This window comes from Corythoichthys intestinalis, chromosome 9 (assembly GCF_030265065.1).
Source record: "Corythoichthys intestinalis isolate RoL2023-P3 chromosome 9, ASM3026506v1, whole genome shotgun sequence".
NCBI classification, from domain to species: Eukaryota; Metazoa; Chordata; class Actinopteri; order Syngnathiformes; family Syngnathidae; genus Corythoichthys; species Corythoichthys intestinalis.
This window is the reverse complement of record NC_080403.1, coordinates 22533850-22556280: the sequence shown is the minus strand read 5'-3', so window position 1 is coordinate 22556280 and position 22431 is coordinate 22533850. Positions and strand designations below refer to the sequence as shown.

General features: G+C 38.1%; 1 protein-coding gene across 1 annotated transcript in view; it reads right to left on the bottom strand.

Annotated features, from left to right (window-relative positions):
- Window positions 1-16946, bottom strand: part of dctn2 (dynactin 2 (p50)) — a 28595-nt gene extending 11649 nt beyond the window's left edge. The window contains exons 1-12 of the mRNA XM_057847273.1: window positions 16730-16946; window positions 16378-16446; window positions 11618-11714; window positions 11443-11504; window positions 6790-6888; window positions 6383-6543; window positions 6164-6317; window positions 5124-5189; window positions 4965-5003; window positions 4750-4827; window positions 568-639; window positions 387-489 (exon numbers count right to left, since the gene is read on the bottom strand). Of these exons, the coding sequence (XP_057703256.1) occupies window positions 387-489; window positions 568-639; window positions 4750-4827; window positions 4965-5003; window positions 5124-5189; window positions 6164-6317; window positions 6383-6543; window positions 6790-6888; window positions 11443-11504; window positions 11618-11714; window positions 16378-16446; window positions 16730-16765 (1036 nt within the window). The 5' untranslated portion in view covers window positions 16766-16946. The remainder of the gene's footprint in view (window positions 1-386; window positions 490-567; window positions 640-4749; window positions 4828-4964; window positions 5004-5123; window positions 5190-6163; window positions 6318-6382; window positions 6544-6789; window positions 6889-11442; window positions 11505-11617; window positions 11715-16377; window positions 16447-16729) is intronic.
- Between the last annotated feature and the right edge of the window lie 5485 nt (window positions 16947-22431).

Sequence of the window (22431 nt, the reverse complement as noted above, 5' to 3'; positions counted from 1 at the left end):
AATTTAGAAATCTGGCGATATGAACATTCTTGTACCTCAAAACACTTGTATCTTAAATGATCTATCACTATTGAAATGAATAGAAATAACACAATCCTTCCCAGCCAAGTGACATGTTTAGGCTCCTGTTAAAAATCCATTTTGATAGAATGGCTTCTTTTACATTGAAATGATCAAATGCTACAGTAGCATATCAAAAAAGGCAATCTGATATAATAACCATCCTGTTCTCCCGTTGTAAGTGTTACACTCGGTTTACACACGTTTCCTCAAAGACCGATGACGACATTTCTACCATTTACCCTTCCCCGGCTAACCTAAATATATCCTTAGTCAGTGAGATCCCACAGGCTACGAGCAACAATACGCCAGCACGAGTTTGTTACCTTGCTCATGCATTTCCTTGACCGTGGTCAACCTCTGGACAACCTGAGGAACGGAGGTGGACATGGCCTCCCACTTCTTCACCGTGTCATACAGCTGTGACAGCTAGGAACATACCGGAGCTTCAGAAAAACAGCAAATCCTTGACATACGTAGGATATCTAAAGTGCAGCGAGCGTTGACCTTGCTCTGTGTGTCGGCGTCCTCGATTGCTGTTTTGTGTTTAGCTATCTCATTCATCTTCCCGAGCACGCTCTAAAAAAGAGTAAGTCATGTAAGACATTGTACATGCTATGTCACAGTTTGTTATTGGGTATTAATACATTATTTTCATTGACAAATAAAATATTGTGGAAGAAAAAAAAATTAAGACCTACAAGAACTAAGACTTTATTTGGATTTAACCCTTTATAGGACAGTAACTCATTGGCTGCCCTAGATGGCTCGAGACATCCGATCCATTTTGACTGGGATAGGCTGGAATGTAAAATGGATTGGATATCTTGCACCGTTAATGGCACTGAAAGTTGAGCATTCCCAGATTAAATCAATTGGACGTCCTTCAAGGTCAATCATAGGCAATGAGTTAAATACCATAGCGGGGAAAAACAACTCCAGAGTGTTATTAGGAGTCATAGTGAATTTTGTTTTTTTGAGTTTTTTTATTGATTTTAATTTCATTAAAGCAACGCTAAGCATCTTTGTTTTGGTGGTTGTTGGAAGCTCAGGTGGACAAAAGCGGTAGTGTTTTGCCATAAGGAAGACTGCATCTCCCATTAGGACCAGTGCACAATGTTGTAAAATCCTGATCTCCCAGTCGGCTGCAGTTGGACTGAACGACATTTCTGTTTCCAGCGGCTGTACTAAGTGATGAGGTAATGAATTCAGTTGTGGCTAAAAAATATATGACGATGTTGAAAATATGAAACCTTTGATTTTGGACCTTAGACAGCACACTTCCGTCCAAGCAGCCAAATTCAAAGCATCGCCATATTCCTGATCTCTGTGACCTTTGACTCTCTGTTATCGTATTACCTACCCTGCAAATTTGAGGTAAAAAGCCTAACTTGTAAGTTATCGCAAAATTCCATTTCTGACCTCTGTGACTTTTGACATTATCTCCCCCAAATTCAATCACATATTTCTTATATTACATATACTGCTTGACTGATAATAATCCCTTTTATTCATTTTTTACCTGCAAACAAACCAGGGCCCCCCCAGGATTGATAAATCTAAATTCAAGACTTTTAAGACCTTTTTTTAATGCCATTTCAACTGAAAATTAATACCATTATTTAGATCATATTGAATCATATTAAATAAAGCACTGAACATCAAATTTAACCTAAATTACTAAGTGTGTTTGACAAAATAATGGACATATATTGAAGATACAATTAAAACACATTTAAAGTAACATTATAAAGTGTCAGAATTTTTTAAAACACGCACACAATAATTATGGACAAAAAGAGGAGGAGGACAGGACTCAGACCAGCCATCTTTTGTAACAGGCTATAGCCGCTCGTGCACCTGCCAAGACCCAAGTGAACATGGCTAACTCTTGAGTTAAAACAGTAAAATTCACATTCATACGAAAGGCAAACCGAAATGTTTAAGCAGGTCCACTACCTTCGCATGACCCATAAACTGCAACCTAAAGTATCTGGATGTAACTTGTAGAGCTGGGAATCTTTCAGAGGCTCCGATTTGATTATAAAACGATTATTGATGCACCCCCCTCCTTTTAAATTTTTTTTTTTTTTTTTTTTTTTTAAAGTTTTGTACATTAGTTCCAAAATTGTTCAAAAATACTCTCAGGCTAAACCAAACTACTATTTCAGTATCAAGTTAACATATAGCAGTAAACAAATATACAAAAATAACAGTAAATAAAAAACTCCAGTCCCCATTCTGTATCAGCAGCTTTAAACTACATTCAATTAATTTAATGTTGTGAATCAACCGTTAAAGTTGTTAAAATTGCTCCCGTTATTCCATAATTTCCCTTTTGTCTACTTTTGACATGTGAAAGTTTTAAAACTATTTTAAAGATAGATTCAAGTCAATATTTTACCGATTTAGGAGTATTTTAGATAAAAAGTTAATTAGGTTTGCTTGGAAGGTTCGCTACAACAGCATTGCAGGGAATTGTACTGCTTTAAGATGGCGGCCGTTTACTAACGCCTGCATCTAGCTTTTTGCAGATGTGCTGCTAACGCTACCGAGTCTATATTGCATCTAGTCCTATATAAATGATATCTACTGTAACATTATGTAGCTTAGCTGTACTTGTAGCAGCTTTTCGGCAGCAGTCAGGTATGTTGTTGTGTTTTTTTATCTCGTGGCATGAGTTGAGCTAGAGCCGTGAGTTGAGCGTTGGCATTACCCGAGGGGCCGGTTAATGAGAAGCATGATGTTTAGCTACTCCCGCTCCGTTCCGTCCCGAAGACCGCGCGGCGCGCTGAGTGTGTTGTACTTCGTCTTTACTTGGCATATTTCAATAATCGGAATTTGGATGTTTGTGAATCGTTCTCGAATCTTCCACGGCCGAATCGCGAATAATCTAAGAATCGGAAATTTTGCACACCTCTAGTAACTTGAGCCCCTATCACATACTCCAAAACAACGGGAATATCGCAGGACTTACTCGTGCAGCAGTTGTGTGTGAAAACAATTTCCCGTGTCGACTGACATGGGAAGCAGTGTGCGTGAAAGCAGGCGTTAAATTCCCGGGTCACAGCAGATGGCTGATGACTTAAATATCATAGCGGCGGCTGATGTAACTTTCTCCCTCTTCGCAGTAAGACGAAAAGCAGTGAACAAACATCGCAATTATAAACATAGCAAGCTGGAAACAGCTAAATTAAACTGAAAACATGACCAAAATTAAAATGTCAATTATTACATCGGGCCGGGCCAGGGTTCTTTTTCGCTAACTTTTTGAAATAACGATATATTAACGATGTATGAATGATAAACTAAGGAATACTTGTTATAAAATAAATAATTTGGATTAAAAAAAAAAAAAAGAAGGCGCTGTATGGTCATTGCAGAGCCAGAGCGTGCCTATACGCCCGTTTTAATCTTCCCCTCTGCGAGTCCGCAAAACCGCATCTGTATTTATATCTAACAAACTTTTCCAGCGTTATTTCGTTGTGTAAATAAATTTATAATGATCATTAAAATATGTAGTTTATTTAAACATTAAGAAAATGTGCGGTTTTTTTCTGCCAACTGAGAATTCGTTACAAAAGACAGGCTTTTATGCAGACATCGTCACAAATGTTATCACACAAAACGCGGGTCGGGCTTAAATTCCCGCGGACCAGCTCGTGTCGGGCTGGATTTTTTAGGCCCGATTTTACCTCTATCTCAAAATCTTGATGAGCTTAAATTGGCTGCAGTTATGAAGTCGGGAATGCTCCCTCCGGAAAAAAAACAAGATTTGACCAACATTATGTTTAACAAAGTTTTCCAGCGTTATTTCATTGCGTAAATGCATTTACAATGATCATAAAAATATGTAGACTATTTAAACATTAAAAAAATGTGTTTTTTTTTCTTTTTCTGCCAACTGAAAATTCGTTACAAAAGACAGTTACGTCATCGGGAACGCTCCCTCTGGAACAAAACGCAATATGACCAACATTGTGACAGCCGATGCTGACCAAAAATGACGTAATATCCGAAACAGATCACCAATGGACTCATTTGAAGTATATGAATGGTGGTCTGTTTTGGTGTTCAGAATCCACAATACTTCTGCCTGCAGGGTTTTCGTTCCACCGACAAACGGACGCATTCCCGATGCAGAGGTGGATGGATTCTCCATTTTGCCGGTTGTGGTGGTTTGGCACGCACGAGTTGCATTTCGATTTGTAGTGCAGTGCATCGTAAAAATTCTATGCGTCATCTTCGTTATGGATTTTTAAAAAAACTTTGTCACGGGTATAATTTAGGTTGCACTGAGATGTTCTTGAAAATTAAGACCATGGTGAAAAAATTCCAGACTTAAAACAGCTAATTTAATACTTTTAATACCTTTAATAATGGAAAACTAAATTCAATGCTTTTTTAATACTTTTAATAACCCGCGGGTACCATGCAAACATACAGACATATGGAACAGAGTACATTTTTACTTTTACTCCCCTTTCCTAAAACCAAAAATTGAATCTCTGAGGTTATGAGCCACATTTGGTGGTGGAAAAAGTTTTATAAAGACATATCTTGGTCTTTTACATCAGAATAATACAACATTCTAGCAGGGATGTGTACACTTAATATAAACTACAGATCAAAGTATATATAGTATGTATTATTAGTTTTTCATTTTCCTCATGTTCCTCATGTACATACCTGCAGCCTGGCCTCCACTTGATCCAAAGTTGCCGAGTCCAGCGCACTGACCCTGGCCTGGAGGAGTTCCAGAGTATCCTGAAGCAAAAACTTGCCTAAGTTAATGTGGAAATAAGCAGTAAACTTTACAACAGGAAGTGATGTCATCTCTAAAGTGCGTCCTCCTTCTCTGACAACAGAGGGGTGGTGACAACACCTTAAAGTGGACGACTCACCGTCAGACTGACTCCTTGCATGCCAGCACTGAGAGGACCCTGCAGAGGTATTGCCAAGGAAGACAGTCACAGAAATCAAGGTGGGAGGTTATGTTTCAATAGCAAAGGGAGCATGAAAACAGAGTGAGGGAAGGAGACTAAAGAAATTAGTGCCAGTACCTGCTTGTCTGATGTGGAGCCAATAGCCATTTCCAGGTCTGCCAGACGCTTCTCCAATTCTGCCATCTGCAGAGACAGCGAGGAAGTGCACATTAATAGTTTTCATTTTGATGCGAAAACTTTTAAGTGTGGTATGTGCAGTAGTAGTACACAAAACCATTGCTCTGTTATATGTGCAATGTATGTATGCTACAATGGCTTTTTTTTTTTTTTTTTGTTCTCCAATGCAGCACAACGATTGGAACATATTTTAATTTACTCATTAGGTCATAAAGCTGTTAAAACTTAACAGCTTACAATGTTAAATATGCATTTTGGCAATAAAACCTCTGTTTAGGCTTACAAAACTACTGAATTTTAAAATGTATTATGGTAGTATTTGGAACACTACAGTTTTTGGGCTGGCGACTGGTGTTTAAAAAAAAATGTTTGAGAACCACTGCTGTCCACTAATTGAATCATATATTATTAAATGGAGCACTATTTTAAAAAAAATGGCAGAACTTGAAATTTCAAGTCAACAATTTTACTTGAATTTTAAAAGTTTTGATGGAAAACAAAACAAAACAAAAAAAGCAGTTAAAATCGGTTAAACATGTTAAGTAAACTAGACTTCAGTTTAATATATAAATTACTCGTATGACAACTGAGCTGAACACTAGCTGACTGAGTAGTTGCCCAATGCACTCTTTTAAATGGCATATTTGGTTCACATAAACCCTGTAATACATGAATAAGGCCTCAGTTAATACACTTTTTACAAGGTCTGTCAAATCATCGCTCATGTTGCTGTTGGGAATGTTAACACCATCTTTTTTTTCTGTTCTGTTTTCTGTTCCTCCGTTATCCATGGACAGACAACAATAAGACTTGGTAAGTATATTCCAGTGATTTATACGCATCGATCCTAGAGCCTGATTTTTTATTTAGTCTCATGAATTAAATACGGACTTATTGTTGTCCATAGGTTAGGAGTTAGCCAGTACATGGCATGCACACTCTTTGTCACAGCTTTCAGCTTGTAGTAGCACACTAGTTACCTTAGCAGAGTCGTTGAACTTCTCCTGCTCAGGTCTACTGTGTAGTTCATAGAGGACCACTCCATCCGGGCCCTTGGCCGACGCCGGAACCTTGCCGTCTCCTGCTGAGCAGCTGCGACTGCCCTTGGCTGCCTCCAGTTGTGTGAGCAGGCGCCTGAGGAAAGACGCACTCTTGTGATTACAGATGGTCCTTGGTTTACGATGGCGTTCACAGCTCACCTGGTCAGCGCGCCGTCCGGATCTGCCAGGTTGATGTGTGCCTGCGGTCCCAGCAGCGAATCAAGGTGATTAGAAACTAGCTGTTGTTTGAGCTGGGCCGCCTGCTGGGCGAGGATCACAGGGTTCAGGCGCTCCTCCGCATTGCTTTCTTTTGTGATGGCCTGGCGACACAGCCGATATGCGATATTATTAAAAAAAAATGTGAGCTTGGGTGTCCACATATGTGAACACATTCTGCGTCATGTAGACTCCACCTGTACACCTAAAGTTAACATTGTGTCCTACATGATTAAAAATGTGACGCCTACAAAGGTGGACGCCAGGTTTAAATTGACATACATAGTTTCTTAATTACCAAAAAAAATCAGTTGCCCCATAATAGGTTAGATATGTGTGAGACAGGTTACCTGAATAGTGTCCACCTCCTGACAGAGCTCCTGGATCTCACTCACTAAACGTTGGTATTTCTGCTGGGGCGTCTCCTTGACACCACATCCCTCTCCCAGCTGCACCACAACAAGGCAAGAACACAGAAAAAAAGAAAAATCAGTTTTTTATGGTAAATTAAGCCGAGTAATTATAGGGAAATCTAACTAAAGCACTAAAGACATTCTGTCCAGAACAGCGTCCGAGATATAAATACCTGGATGAGCACTAACTATCTTCTACTTAACCCTGAAAAGACAGAAGTCCTTATAATAGGCCCGAAAAGTGTGAGAGACTCTTTAGCTGCCCAGATAGTCACTCTGGACAATGTAAGTGTAGCCTCCAGCACCACAGTTAAAAACCTAGGAGTTTTATTTGACCCTGACCTATCGTTTAAAGCACACATTAACCCTTGGGCGTTATTTTATCTTGACTAAATTCTTGTGATTTTGTCCAAAAAATGGCTTTTCCTTTGAAGTGTGATAACTAAGTCATTTCTGAATATTTTTTCACTTTCAGCCACTCAAAATGTTCAGTGGCGTCAGACCTATCTACACATATAAAGTTTTTTATTTTTTTTTATTTTTCAATGCCCCCTATGGACAATAATAGCAGCATTATCCGAATAGCAAAACTAACTATGCTGTATATATATAAAAAACAAAAGTCTAATTTGAATATTCCATATCACATAGTTAGAGGCTTGAATAAGTCGTTAAGTCATAACAACCGATTTTTTTATGCATGCCCAGTTTTTACACATTTGCAGTTTTCTCATTTACACTAAACTCTTGTGATTTTGTCCAAAAAATGGCTTTTCCTTTGAAGTGTGATAACTAAGTCATTTCTGAATATTTTTTCACTTTCAACCACTCAAAATCTTCAGTGGCATCAGACCTATCTACACATATATAGTTTTTTATTTTTTTTTTATTTTTCAATGCCCCCTATGGACAATAATAGCAGCATTATCCGAATAGCAAAACTAACTATGCTGTATATATATAAAAAACAAAAGTCTAATTTGAATATTCCATATCACATAGTTAGAGGCTTGAATAAGTTGTTAAGTCATAACAACCGATTTTTTTATGCATGCCCAGTTTTTACACATTTGCAGTTTTCTCATTTGCACTAAACTCTTGTGATTTTGTCCAAAAAATGGCTTTTCCTTTGAAGTGTGATAACTAAGTCATTTCTGAATATTTTTTCACTTTCAACCACTCAAAATCTTCAGTGGCATCAGACCTATCTACACATATATAGTTTTTTATTTTTTTTATTTTTCAATGCCCCCTATGGACAATAATAGCAGCATTATCCGAATAGCAAAACTAACTATGCTGTATATATATAAAAAACAAAAGTCTAATTTGAATATTCCATATCACATAGTTAGAGGCTTGAATAAGTCCACAAGTCGTAACAACCAATTTTTTTATGCACACCCACTTTTTACACAATTGCAGTTTTCTCATTTACATTCAACTCTTGTGATTTTGTCCAAAAAATGGCTTTTCCTTTGAAGTGTGATAACTAAGTTATTTCTGAATATTTTTTCACTTTCAACCACTCACAATGTTCAGTGGCATCAGACCTATCTAAACATATAGTTTTTTTGTTTTGGCCCCCTATGGACAATAATAGCAGCATTATCCTAATAGTAAAACTAACTATGCTATATAGGCTATATATAAATCAAACTAAAATATTTTATATTACATAATTACATCATTGGATAAGTAAAAGTCGTAACAATAGATTTTTTTTTTTAGAACAAGACTGTGATAACGTGACAATAACTGATTTGATGATATATTTTATGTTAACAATTTTACAAAACATACATACAATATAACAGTTAACATAATAACCACATACACAATTCATGATGTGCACTTTGAGATTTGTTGTTCAAATGTAAAGTGCGTTATAAATAAAATGTATTATTATTTATTATTATGTTCGAAGCCCGAAGTGGCTTTGTGCAAAGGCCACATTGTTTGCGCTTGGACGGGGGTCCAGCTCGCTGCTCAACCAAGCCTTCGGCAGAAGGCGGTGGTTCCCGTTTTAGGACTTCTGGCCGAATTAGAGCCTTGCCAAGTTCCTCAAGAAATAGTCAGCGTTTGTAGCTTTTCTTCACGTTCCACTCAAGGTAGATCTCCGTGAACAGCACAAATGCGCTGCAAGACGAAATGTCCGGCATGTGAAAAAACTCACACATTGGCCACCTGAGTGCGCGCCGGCGGCAGGAGTATGTGCCACAGGCCTGCAAAGCACAAGCGCACACAACAACAACAGCTTTGATCTTTGATCAGCGTTTACAAGACAAACCTTGATATGCAAAACATTTGCTTACTCACTCTCGTCATTACCTCGATCGCCGTCATTTTCGTCATTCGCCTAAACGTGGTCATGTCCGTGCCCCCGCCTTCTGCTCCCCGCTTTCATCTCCGTCATTATGTTGTCAACCATTTCCCATTTCTCGTCATCAAAGCCGTCCTCCTCCGGCATCGAAAGTCCGGAAGAATTTCTTCAATGTCTTCTGGGCTCGCCGAAGAAGCGTCCGAACGAAGGTCGTCGTCGGAATCAGGATTTTCTAACACCATCCGAATCGTGTACTGCTGTGAAATACTTCTCGCCGCCATCGATCACAGTTGTGTTGGAAGAAATGCAAAATGTTGATCCTCGCGAGAACAGAGACTCCCAAAATGCCCAGAACCAATGAGAGTAAAGAAATTCAAACACCCAACCAATAAAAGTTGAAATTCAAACGACAACAATAAACACGTGGTTTTTTGTTTTGGTTTTTTTGCATTTCCGGGAAGTACCTTTTTATTGTCTTGTGCAAACGTGCAAAATTGCAAATACGCATGCCCAAATAGACTGAAAGTAAGCTCAGACAACATTGACACCATTTTTTTGTAAAGCCAACCGTCTTTATTGCATTAATTTTTGACCGATCTAAAGCTAGCTTCGCAAGCAAATTCATGTATTGGCCTATGGCTCCATCTAGTGACTTCTGGGTGTCAACACAAAAAAAATTTTATCTGCATGTTTTTGACTCGCCAAAGAAGCGATTGCATCAATAATCACGGAAAATGCATTATAAAACATCAGGTTTACAGCATATTAAAAATCATGATTTATAATGGGAGTCAATGAGCCAAAAAATGGCAAAATAACAAGAGTTTAGTGCAAATCTTCCCAGCCTGTTTGCAATAAGTTAGAAATTGCCGGATGGTGCCATTTCGAACTTCTACATGATTTAGTATCCTGCAGGAAATATCAGCTCCCTAGTGTATTTTTTCATATGCTTTTTTTCCTTTTAAACACAGAAAAAAACGAAAAAAGCCAAAAAATGGACAAATAACACCCAGGGGTTAAACAAACCTGTAGAACGGGTTTCTTTCACCTGCGCAACATCGCCAAAATTAGAAATATTTTATCTAAAAGCGATGCAGATTTGCAAAAAGAGATGCAAAATTTATTCATGCGTTCGTTACATCGAGATTGGATTACTGTAACTCCCTACTTGCAGCTTGTCCTAAAAGTTCTCTAAAAGGTCTTCAGCTAGTCCAAAACGCAGCAGCAAGACTTTTAACAGGAACCAATAGAAGAGAGCACATCACCCCTGTGCTCCAGGCACTTCACTGGCTTCCAGTCGAGTTTAGAATTAAATTTAAAATACTCCTTCTTACATTTAAGACCATTAATGGGTTGGGGCCATCTTATCTCACCGATGCTCTGGTTCCATACTGCCCCAACAGAACACTCCGATCTCAGAATGCAGGTCTACTGGTAGTTCCCAGGGTTTATAAAAGTACTGTCGGAGCTAGAGCCTTTAGCCACCAAGCCCCTGTTTTATGGAATCAGCTTCCAGCTAGTATTAAAGAAGCCGAGACAGTCTGCACATTTAAGATTAGATTAAAAACGTTCCTATTCGACAATGCTTATGGTTAGGCTAGTTGAAGCCGGAGTAGACTCAGTTTCGTCTCAGCTGCACTAGAAGCTATAATGCTGGGGGAAGTACAGCCGCTGAGTTCTATCTCCTTCTCTTACTCTACCTACCACTTGTCTTACTTTATTTCTATTTTCCAATGTTAATATCTAGTTGTCTAGTCTCTTCATCACTAGTCACCCGGTGTCCCCTTTCCCCCTCCCCTCTGGGGAGGGGCTATTTTTCAGCTGCAGCCTCCTGACTGTCCGGACCCCTGGCTGGATAGACGTCCTCGCTGCTACCCCCGTCTCATCTGGCTAGATGTACCTCTTCTTGCTCCTTTACTCCACTGCATTTTTATGGACTGTAACTTCGCTTGCTAATTCCCATTAGCAGTTCTGGGGTTCCTGTCTATCCGTCCTGGGAGTGGATCTCTCCTGACTGTGGTACTCCCCGAGGTTTCTCATTTGTCTCCCAATTGACTCTGGAGTTTTTGGAGTTTTTCCTTGCCGGCATGGAGGGTCTTAAGGATAGGGGATACCCAGGACTTGAACTGTATCTATTCATCTTTGTTGCTTCATTTCTAATTGTGTATCATATTGCCTCTGTAAAGCCCTTTGAGACATCTGTTGTGATTGAGGGCTATACAAATAAAATTGAATTGAATTGAATTGAATAGAACAACAGTACTCACACTTTCAAATTCCCCAGACTCATAGCCCACTCTTCGGCTTCGACTGATTCTGTCTGAGAAGTCTGTGCAAAGGATAGCAGTGAGCAGAGTAAGGAAAAGTATCGAAGTGAAGCTTAAATCATAAACTAAAGTAGGTAGTGGACATTTTTGGTGGATTAATCATTTAGATGCTGACCCAGTCCTTTAGTGTTGACATGCTTGTCCTTGAACTTGTCATAAGCGGCATTTGGGTTGACAACGATCCGCTCCACGCTGTCGCTGCACAGTTCTTCCTGTTATCAGGAGGATAAATAGAAGTCAGTTGTGTGTGTATACAGAATACATAAATATGCAGAGGGTCCTCAGTTTACTCGAGTCCTGATTTATGATATTTTGAGGTCAGGAACCTGTGAGGAATTATTTTCCATGCCTATTTAAAAAAATTCTTACTATTTGGCATTTGATTGCTTCATATTTATGGTCTAGAAGTGTTTTTCATAAGATTACTCACTTTATTTACATCTTCTGCATTAGCAAAAGTGTAAATTAGTGTAACATTTTAATATAGGTATGAAACTTTGTAAACATAGTGAAGTAAGGACCCTCTGTATTTGGGACTTCATAAAAAAACTCAAATTCACCACGACCCAATAATATCCCTTTATATAGACTCCCTTTGAAATTAAAATGATTGTCATAAATGAATCATAAATGAATGACAAAATTACAACGATGCAGATTAGTTCAGGGTAAAATTTCTTTGATTTCACTAAGATTAAAAAGCATTCCAGCAAGAAATAAAACATCCTCAACATGTTGAACACATTATGAAGTTATGAAATACCAAGTACAGATGCAACAAGAAACCAAAAAGTCTTGACTTGTTGATAATTATGATGAACTGAAGACTTTGGATTAAAAACCACTGAGAGACAATATCTAACGAGGTTAAACTGATACAGGGAGGAATGGAAGGAGGAACCGGGATGGAGACGATAAGGGTTAGTTAGGCTCTTACCAGCTCCTTGGGTTTCCAAAGAGAGTTAGAAAGAGCATAAAACGGTTGCGGGGTGGGAGAGAGAGACAACACGTATTAATGCGGTTATCACACACACATACTCACACAAACACACTCAGAACAGGGTCAGCTGACCGGGATAAGGGATAGAAGATAAGAAAGAAAGCAGTGAATGCTTCAGTGAGCACCCTGAAATCATCTTAAAACATCTCCTGTTCTTTCTTCCCAAAGTTGAGACAGTGTGAGAAGGGGGTCTGCTTTTACTTTATATGCGCTACGAATGCACTGCGTCTAGAGGATAGGAATTGGTTGTTCAAAACTTCTCATCGTTTTCATTCTTAATAAACTGAGCATTCACCCTGCAATCCTTGCACATGCTCCATAGCATTAGTGTAGCAGGACTAGCAAGTAGCAACATGACTGGTCACCTACAGCTGTCGTAGTGATTGTTTGCGAGGGCCAACTTAAAAATATAAATTGAACTCTACATATGCTTTGTTGTTCATGTAGGGTTATTATTTTGGCGTTGCCCCTCACAGCATTTAATTACATTGCACTTTTACAATCAACAAAATTCTAAAATGTCCATTTTTTTCAACAGAAATCTGATTCACATTTTTTTTTTAATAGATTTTCTTCGACCCCCATTTTTTTAAGGAGACAATAAGAACGAAATACAGAAAGAAAAAAGTTTAAAGAAACGTTAAATGTTAAACAAAATTACGTGACTGCACAACCTCTGCCTTAAATATAAATAAATTTTCTTCCCCGCATTTGTGCTTTCAGCCTTCAAATACCGCTATCAACTACACAAAGAAACAAAGTTTTATGGAATAATCTTTTGAATGAAGTGGCTGCTAGATTTTTAAAAAATAATTTTAAAAAAATCAATCATCCATAATAATAAAAATCAGCCATGCCTGTTGTGTATTTTAGTTTTCACATTTTTTGATCCAATTCATTTTTTGATCCGATTTGACTGGGGAGCTCGACTGCTGCCAACCCTCACAGTCAAAATCGATTGGACATGTCTCGCCGTCGATGGCATTGAAACATGATCAATTAGTGTCAGCACTTCCAGTTGAAATGGATTTGATATCTATCGCTATCAATAGCAGTGAATGATTTCAAGAAATAATACTCAGCAATAAATGCTCTTTTACCAGTTTGACAATATTGCTTTGTTTCCAGATCGTATGAAATCATCACTTCAAAACTGCAGATCGTATCAAATCATATTGCTTCCAAACTGAACTGAATCACAATTGAACCGCTATGTCTTTCAAGATCTTTGTATTAAATCGCAACTCATGTATGTGGATATGCATGGAATCGGCCTCATGCTAATCTCCACCCTAATTTGTATAATGTAGGGCTGCTATCTACACTTATTTAGCTTATGAAATAACTCACGCCACTCATATTGCATATTCAGTTCTAAATATATTCAAATATTGCTGCATGCAACATTAGTAGAACAAGGAAGAATAAGTACTTCACTTGCGGAACTTTTTCTTACGCAGCTCTATGTAGCTTGTGGTGGAAAACTCTTGGGTCACATGCAATAAGCCTGATATTAAGATAAAGATTGAAGCGCTTGGAGGACTTTAAACAGCCAAGTTAGTCAGAGCAAGGACTGAGGTTAGCCATGAAACAGCTGCTTGAGAGCATGATAAGTAGAGAAGGCAAGGAATACGGTTTGTAATACAAACACTCCTTTCTTTGAACACACCAGCAGATAGTTCATTCTGTTTTTCTGAAGTCTTAAAAAATATAGTGCCATATACATTCAGAAAACTATTGCACCTTTGGAAATTTGCTGTTTAGTCTCCTAATTCCCTTTATATCGATTTATAGGAAAAATGGAAGACTGATTATAGAAATCATGCAAGTAAAAGCACAGCATTGAAGCTTATTGGGTTTATAAAACACGATCAATCTTACTTGTAAAAGCTAGGGTCCGAGGAGAGATGGGTTGGGTTAGAGTCAAAGCAACAAGAGATTTGGGAGGGGAAGACCGACATGGAAGGGAAAATGCTAATTAGGTTTCAACTCTTGAGGTTACAAATCCAAACATTTGAAATATACCAGAATGCATTTTTTAGAGTTTCTCTTCCCAATAGCATCGCAGTAGGAAAAAACACTATACTATATTTACGCTAAAACTAGAGGTCTGATATATTCTTGGAATTTGTAATGAAATTTGCAAGTGTGAATCATTTGAGTAAGGCCACTATGAGAGGAAATATATTTATTACTAGGGGTGTGACAATATATCAATATGTTGTGATACTTTATATCTCAACAGAGAAGCAATACTATATCGTTTTAAGAAGAGAAAAACCCAAAGGTTACTACCAAAATTTTACACTCGAGCAAAATTTCACACTAGAACAGTGTCAATGATTACTTATTGGCTGCCACTGACAGCGCTAGACGTCAAATTCATTTTGACTAAACATTCGTACATTCGCTCCTCCCAGTCAAAATGAATTGGATGTCTATCACTGTCTATGGCACTCAATGAGCATTCAAAACTAGACCTCCCAGTTTAAATTAACTGGATGGCTATCGTTGTCAATGGTAGGCCATGAGTTAAGAAAGACTCGTGTGTTTACAAGAATGTTGCATAGGAGTGGGAACCTTTTGGTACCTCACGAAACGATACGATTTGTGGTACAAAGCTCACAATAACAATCTGACAATACGGCAATACAACGATTATCGATACGTTAGTATGGAAATTATTCTAGGATATTTTACAAACAATAAATGGAAAATAAGCTTCTGTTTTGAATTGGAATGAGTATCACTAGCAGACGTCCAATCCATTTGAACTGGGAGGGTGGCAGCGAATGAACATTCTTTCATTCGCTGCCATCCCTCCCACTTCAAACGGATTGAACTTCTATGGCCGTCAGTGGCAGCCAATGCCAGCCAATGAGGTAATTTTGGGCAATTTAAGATCATTTACCTGTTGATTTTGAGTTACTTCCTGTTGATTTTGGGGTATTTTATGGGTTACTTCCTGTTTATTTTGAGTTACAGAACAGGAAGTGACCTGGGAATCACCTAAATGAATAGGCAGTGACTCAAACTCAACAGGAAATGACCTGTAAATGCCCTAAAATGAACAGCAGGTGACCTGTAAATGCCCCGAAAATTGGACCGAATGACTGTGAATGCTCTGGTTTTGAATGAACAAACGTTCCCAGTCTAAATGGATTGGGCGTCGAGCACCGTCAATGGCAGCCTTAGAGTTAACTGAGAGACTATTATGGTGAAAGATTTCGGTAGCAACTTGTTTTTTTTTTTTTTTTTTTTTAAATAATCATTGACACCTTTTTAAAACGATATCTCGTTTATTGGTAGGAACATAACAAATTTTTGGGATACAAAGTATCACGATATATCACCATTTTGATATTTTGTCACACCCCTAATGTTGCAATAATATAGTATTTCTGTATTACAGAAATGTTGCACTGTAATATTATCATTATCTGTGAGGAAAACAAAAGCTGACAGACTGTCCGACAGTGCACAAAATAAATATAGTTATTTTTCCATTTAAAAATAGCTTTTTTTTTTTTTTTAAATACTTGTATCATAGCGTATCATAGATATATTTCCTGACCCATACATCGCCAAATTGTGAGATAATCATTATTGTGATTCTTGTATCACAAATCATATCGCATCCCGCGGTGCCCAAAGGTTCCCACCCCTAACTCTTATTTAAGTCAGCATTGACAAATCCATTCACTCTGATCAATATGCTTCCAATCACTATTTGAGATGCAACGTATTTGATGGTTGGATTTCTTTTTCACACAATTTTTCTTGTATTTCAGGATTTTATCCATTTTATTAATAAATAGGGCGAAAATAGGACACTCGGTTAGATTGGATAATTGTTTTTAAGGTATGCGACTTACCGACTCGAACTGAGCTTGGTCATCTTCTGGCAAGTCACCGGTCTCGTACACATCCGGCTCGTTAAAAGCCTGTTTCAATCACAAAATAAAACAAAAAAACATTGGAATAAACCACACACACAACAGCATCTTAGCCTGGCCAACGCCCCAGCTCATTCAACCACGATAACTGTTTCTACTCCTTCCTCTTTTGGGGTTTGACACACCAAAAGTACAGCATTTAGCAGTTGAGATCGTGCAGTAATGCAATGTATAACTCTTCATAATGTAATTAAAACAGCTGAGTCAATGTCACCAAAAGCTAGTCGTTTTAGCTAGTGCTAGGTTAGCTTGCTAAATAGTAGCCACTTACAATTCCCGGTAAATTTGCGTATTTGGGGTCAGCCATAGTTATTGATATTGACACAAAACGAAAGGCGCCAGAAAACGCGTTATTTATCGATTAACGGAGCCGAAATGTGCCAAATAGGCGACCGAGTGACAAGCAGACGTTTCGCTGGGTGATGTGGTCCCTGGCTTGAGTTGACAAAGGGTGCGTTCGGTTTTCTGAACGCGTCCGCGCAGAGGCGGGAATGGCGTAGCTCCGCAATGACTAAACGGTAGAGAAGGAGACCCTGTTGAACAAATCAAAGGCTAACGACGTGAGCATTAATGCGCATGCGCAGTGTTAAACCAACCCGTAAACATACGGATTTAGTTGAAACCTTTTAATTATAACACTATGGAGGTCCATACTATGGAGGTAGATTTGTGTCTTTATTATTCAATCCAAAAAAAGTTGCTTCGATCAAATAAAAAGTTGCTTCAATCAAAATATATATTTTCAATCGAAGAAAACGTCACTTCAATAAAAAAAAAAAAAAGTGTTTGAATGCAAAAATATATTTGAAACGCAAAAAAATATATTTGAAAACTATTTTTCTTTGATTGAATTTTATTTTTTTGATTAAAGTCAAGTTTTTTTTTGATTGAAACACCATTTTTGATTGAAGTCATGTAATTTTGCGTTTGGACCACATTTTGGCTAGGACATTTGTGTCTTTATTATTCAATCAAAAAATAAATTGCTTCAAACAAAAAAATATATATTTTCAAAAGAAAAATCACTTCAATCAAATTTTTTTTTTAAATCAATCGTAGAAAAAAAGGTTTGAATGTGAAAAAATATTTGAGACTCAGAAATTCGCATTTGAACACTTTATTTTTCATTCAAACTGTTTTCTTTGATTGAAGCAATCCTTTTTGTGTTTGAGCCATATTAGGGGTAGGACATCTGTGTCAGAATCATTCAATCGCAATAAAAGTTGCTTTAATCAAAAAACTATTTTTAATCAAAGAAAAAAATCATTTGCAAAAACTTTTTTTTTTTTTTAATATATTTTTTATTTGAAATACATATATTTTTTTATTGAAGTGTCACTTTTTTTGAAAAGCAAAAAGTTTTAAACTCTTTTTTTTTTCAAAGTGGAAAAAGTTTTGAACACACTTTTTTTTTTTTTGAAGTGGAAAAAGTTTTGAAGGCACTTTTTTTCGATTGAATCATTTTGACACAAAGATTCAACTTCAACGCTAGTTCCGGTGTGTTTGATTGGCAGGTGGCTACGCCAATGACATAAAAGTATGAAGCAAGCATAATGGGCACCAGGGCTCCATCCAGCCATCGGAGTCTGTTGGAGTCTAAGCCGAATATAGACCCTACCCACTGACGTCACAAAATCACGTGCTCGCTGTATGGTTCCGCCCACTTGTCCGTCATTTTGTGTCTGTATTATCAATGGTCTCAATTTATAATGCATTTCATGGAAGACCCGGTGCTTTCGGATGCCGTAAACTCACTTGATGCGTTGCATAAAAGGCGTTATGTGGAAAAGCTTCAGTTTATCCATTCGCCAGATCCATATTTGATGCCTAAATCGATGTTTTTCGACCCGCTGTCTCCGCCGTATTTGCCTGACATCTGCTAGCTACCCTGAACTGTACAACTATCTTGTCCACACAAAATCAGCCTATTCTCACGAAAGTTTGAAAAACTTTAAGAGCTTGGAGGCTTATAAATACTTCGTTGCTGGTTGGGTGAAACAGGTCCTCGTCCACGAAAATTCGGCAGGAATCTATCTTGTGCTTGGAAAGGTGAGTTACGAAATTTTCAATTCAAAATCTTTTGTTATTGCTAACATCCACTGTCAAGTCTAATGTATTTCATGTCGTTTGTCAATGGAGTTAGGGCTTTTAATGTTTATATGGTTTAGCGATAGCACTCTCACTACATACATACGTGTATGTTGTCGGCGATTAGCCTAGCAATGATCTTAATTGTGGTTGTCAGCCCCAAACCCTCTAAATATATATTAAATGCATCTTACCAGATATAAAATGACTACTACATAATCTGTGGTAATCGTTTGGAGCCCAGTTTTCTCGTCGAATTGCAGCAGCCCATCTCGCTCTTCTCTCCGGCTCTCTCGGAATCCGGTAGAACTTCAAGTCTCTCCGTCTTCTCCGTCTATCTTCTCTGTTATTGCAACCGACCGCCACACACGCCTTCACCATTTTGATTATTAATGTTAACGAGCAGAAAAACACGTCGTAAATAGGAGGAATGTACGTAGCCGTAACAGGGAAACATGATGTGTTGACGGACAATTGGGCGGCACCAGTCAGGAGGAAGGAGTTGTGACGTCACGTGGGTAGGGTCTATAGGGCACCGGTACGGGCGTGTGACATCGGCATTTCACCGGAGTACGGTGCCCTGTTGCTTAATGTGATTTAACACGGCGAACTTCACCCGCTGCCCTGACGTGACGGTTGGCAATTGGTTCCAACCGGAGTGTCCGCGACGCGCCGGTACGGGAGTGGTCGGCGAGTGGCCCGACACTAGCCTGCCCAGTAAGCGAGTGGACTACCGGCGAGTCGCCGGCGTCCACGCCGGCAGCCCCATCGCTTCAGCTTTAAATGAGTGCCGTGTCATTCGCGGCCCGTCCACTCGACAGCCGGCCTCCGCGCCTGGGGGGTGATATCGGGGTCCGACCAGTGTGCCACGACAGGGCACCGTACCGTTGCGGGTACTCCAGTGAAATGCCGATGTCACACGCCCGTACCGGTGCCCTATAGACCCTACCCACGTGACGTCACAACTCCGCTCTCCTGAATGGTACCGCCCACTTGTCCGTCAACACATCATGTTTCCCTGTTACGGCTACGTACATTCCTCCTATTTACGACGTGTTTTTCTGCTCGTTAACATTAATAATCAAAATGGTGAAGGCGTGTGTGGCTGTTGGTTGCACTAACAGAGAAGATGGAAGGAGAGACTTGAAGTTTTACCGTATTCCGAGGGATCCAAAGAGGAGAGCGAAATGGACGGCTGCAATTTGACGTGAAAACTGGGCACCAAAAAATCCCCACAGACTATGTAGTAGTCATTTTATATCCGGTAAGATGCATTTAAGATATACTTAGAGGGTTTTGAGCTGACAAATAACCACAATTAAGATCATTGCGAGGCTAATCGCCGACAACATACGTCGTAGTACGACATAGTTTCAAATTCAAGATGTTTGTGACTTCCCTTTCTTCCACCATCGTTATTTTTTGAATAATATTTAGCTGGTACCAAGTGAAAGAAACTGGCCTCGTCTACAGGGCTGACAAATAACCACAATTAAGATCATTGCGAGGCTAATCGCTGACAACATACGACGTAGTACGACATAGTTTCAAATTCAAGATGTTTGTGACTTCCCTTTCTTCCACCATCGTTATTTTTTTAATAATATTTAGCTGGTACCAAGTGAAAGAAACTGGCCTCGTCTACGGGGCTGACAAATAACCACAATTAAGATCATTGCTAGGCTAATCGCCGACAACATACACGTATGTATGTAGTGAGAGTGCTATCGCTAAACCATATAAACATTAAAAGCCTTAACTCCATTGACAAACGACATGAAATACATTAGACTTGACAGTGGATGTTAGCAAGAACAAAAGATTTTGAATTGAAAATTTCGTAACTCACCTTTCCAAGCACAAGATAGATTCCTGCCGAATTTTCGTGGACGAGGACCTGTTTCACCCAACCAGCAACGAAGTATTTATAAGCCTCCAAGCTCTTGAAGTTTTTCAAATTTTCGTGAGAATAGGCTGATTTTGTGTGGACAAGATAATTGTAAATATCAGCGTAGCAGATGTCAGGCAGACAGGGCGAAGACAGTGGGTCGAAAAACATCGATTTGGGCATCAAATATGGATCTGGCGACTGTATAGAACGAAGCTTTTCCACATAACGCCTTTTATGCAACACATCCAGTGAGTTTACGGCATCAGAAAGCACCGGGTCTTCCATGAAATGCATTTTAAATTCCTCGATCAATTGAAAACAATGCTAATACAGAGACAAAATGACGGACAAGTGGGCGGAACCACACAGCGAGCACGTGGTTTTGTGACGTAGGTGGGTAGGGTATATATTCGGCTTAGACTCCAGCAGACTCCGATGGCTGGATGGAGCCCTGGTGGCCATTATGCTTGCTTCATACTTTTATTTCATTGGCGTAGCCACCTGCCAATCAAACACACCGGAACTAGCGTCAAAGTTGAATCTTTGTGTCAAAATGATTCAATCGAAAAAAAGTGCCTTCAAAACTTTTTCTACTTTGAAAAAAAAAAGTTTAAAAACTTTTTGCTTTTCAAAAAAAGTGACACTTCAATAAAAAAATATATATATTTCAAATAAAAAATATATTTTAAAAAAAAGTTTTTGCAAATGATTTTTTTCTTTGATTAAAAATAGTTTTTTGATTAAAGCAACTTTTATTGCGATTGAATGATTTTGACACAAATGTCCTACCCCTAATATGGCTCAAACACAAAAAGGATTGCTTCAATCAAAGAAAACAGTTTGAATGAAAAATAAAGTGTTCAAATGCGAATTTCTGAGTCTCAAATATTTTTTCACATTCAAACCTTTTTTTCTACGATTGATTTTAAAAAAAAATTGATTGAAGTGATTTTTCTTTTGAAAATATATATTTTTTTTGTTTGAAGCAATTTATTTTTTGATTGAATAATAAAGACACAAATGTCCTAGCCAAAATGTGGTCCAAACGCAAAATTACATGACTTCAATCAAAAATGGTGTTTCAATCAAAAAAAAAACTTGACTTTAATCAAAAAAATAAAATTCAATCAAAGAAAAATAATTTTGAAATATATTTTTTTGCGTTTCAAATTTATTTTTGCATTCAAACACATTTTTTTTGATTGAAGTGACGTTTTCTTCGATTGAAAATATATATTTTGACTGAAGCAACTTTTTATTTGATCAAAGCAACTTTTTTTTTGATTGAATAATAAAGACACAAACAACTTTTTTTTTGATTGAATAATAAAGACACAAATCTACCTCCATATAACACTAGCCTATATAAAAAGCCAAATTAAAATTTGTTTTTCTCTTATCAATAAAACCAGACACGTTTTCTTCCCCGTAGCCATGAGTTATGGCAGAAGTCACCGCTCGATGGCGCCAAAGATCCATATAATTATTCAAACCAGACAAGCGACAACAATTAACACATTTGTCAGCCATTCAGAACAGCTAACGTCTATTCATATTTACATGCATCGATAATGGTTTCGCCTTCACAAATAGCAATACTATGCACTGCACGAACTATATTGAGCATTTTGTACCTATTGTGTGGAGGTTTTAAATGAAGAGTGGCACAAAAGATGGAAATATTAGTAGGTTTTGTTGTATTCTTCATTTTTTAATCATAATTATTGCACATAACACATTTACCTTTTACTTCAACATTTAGCTCATGGGTCATACACAATAGTACAATCATAAAAAAAAAAAAAAAAACAAAAAAACAAAAAAAAAAAACGTAACTCTTTCTATTTCACTGACAATTATACATAGATATTCAATCTTGTGGCTTTTCATCCTTCTGTTTTAAATTAAAATCTGCTTTGTCACTAGTAGACATCCAATCCAATTGAACTGCTGTTTGCTGCCAGCCCTACCATTTCAAATGGATTGGATATCTA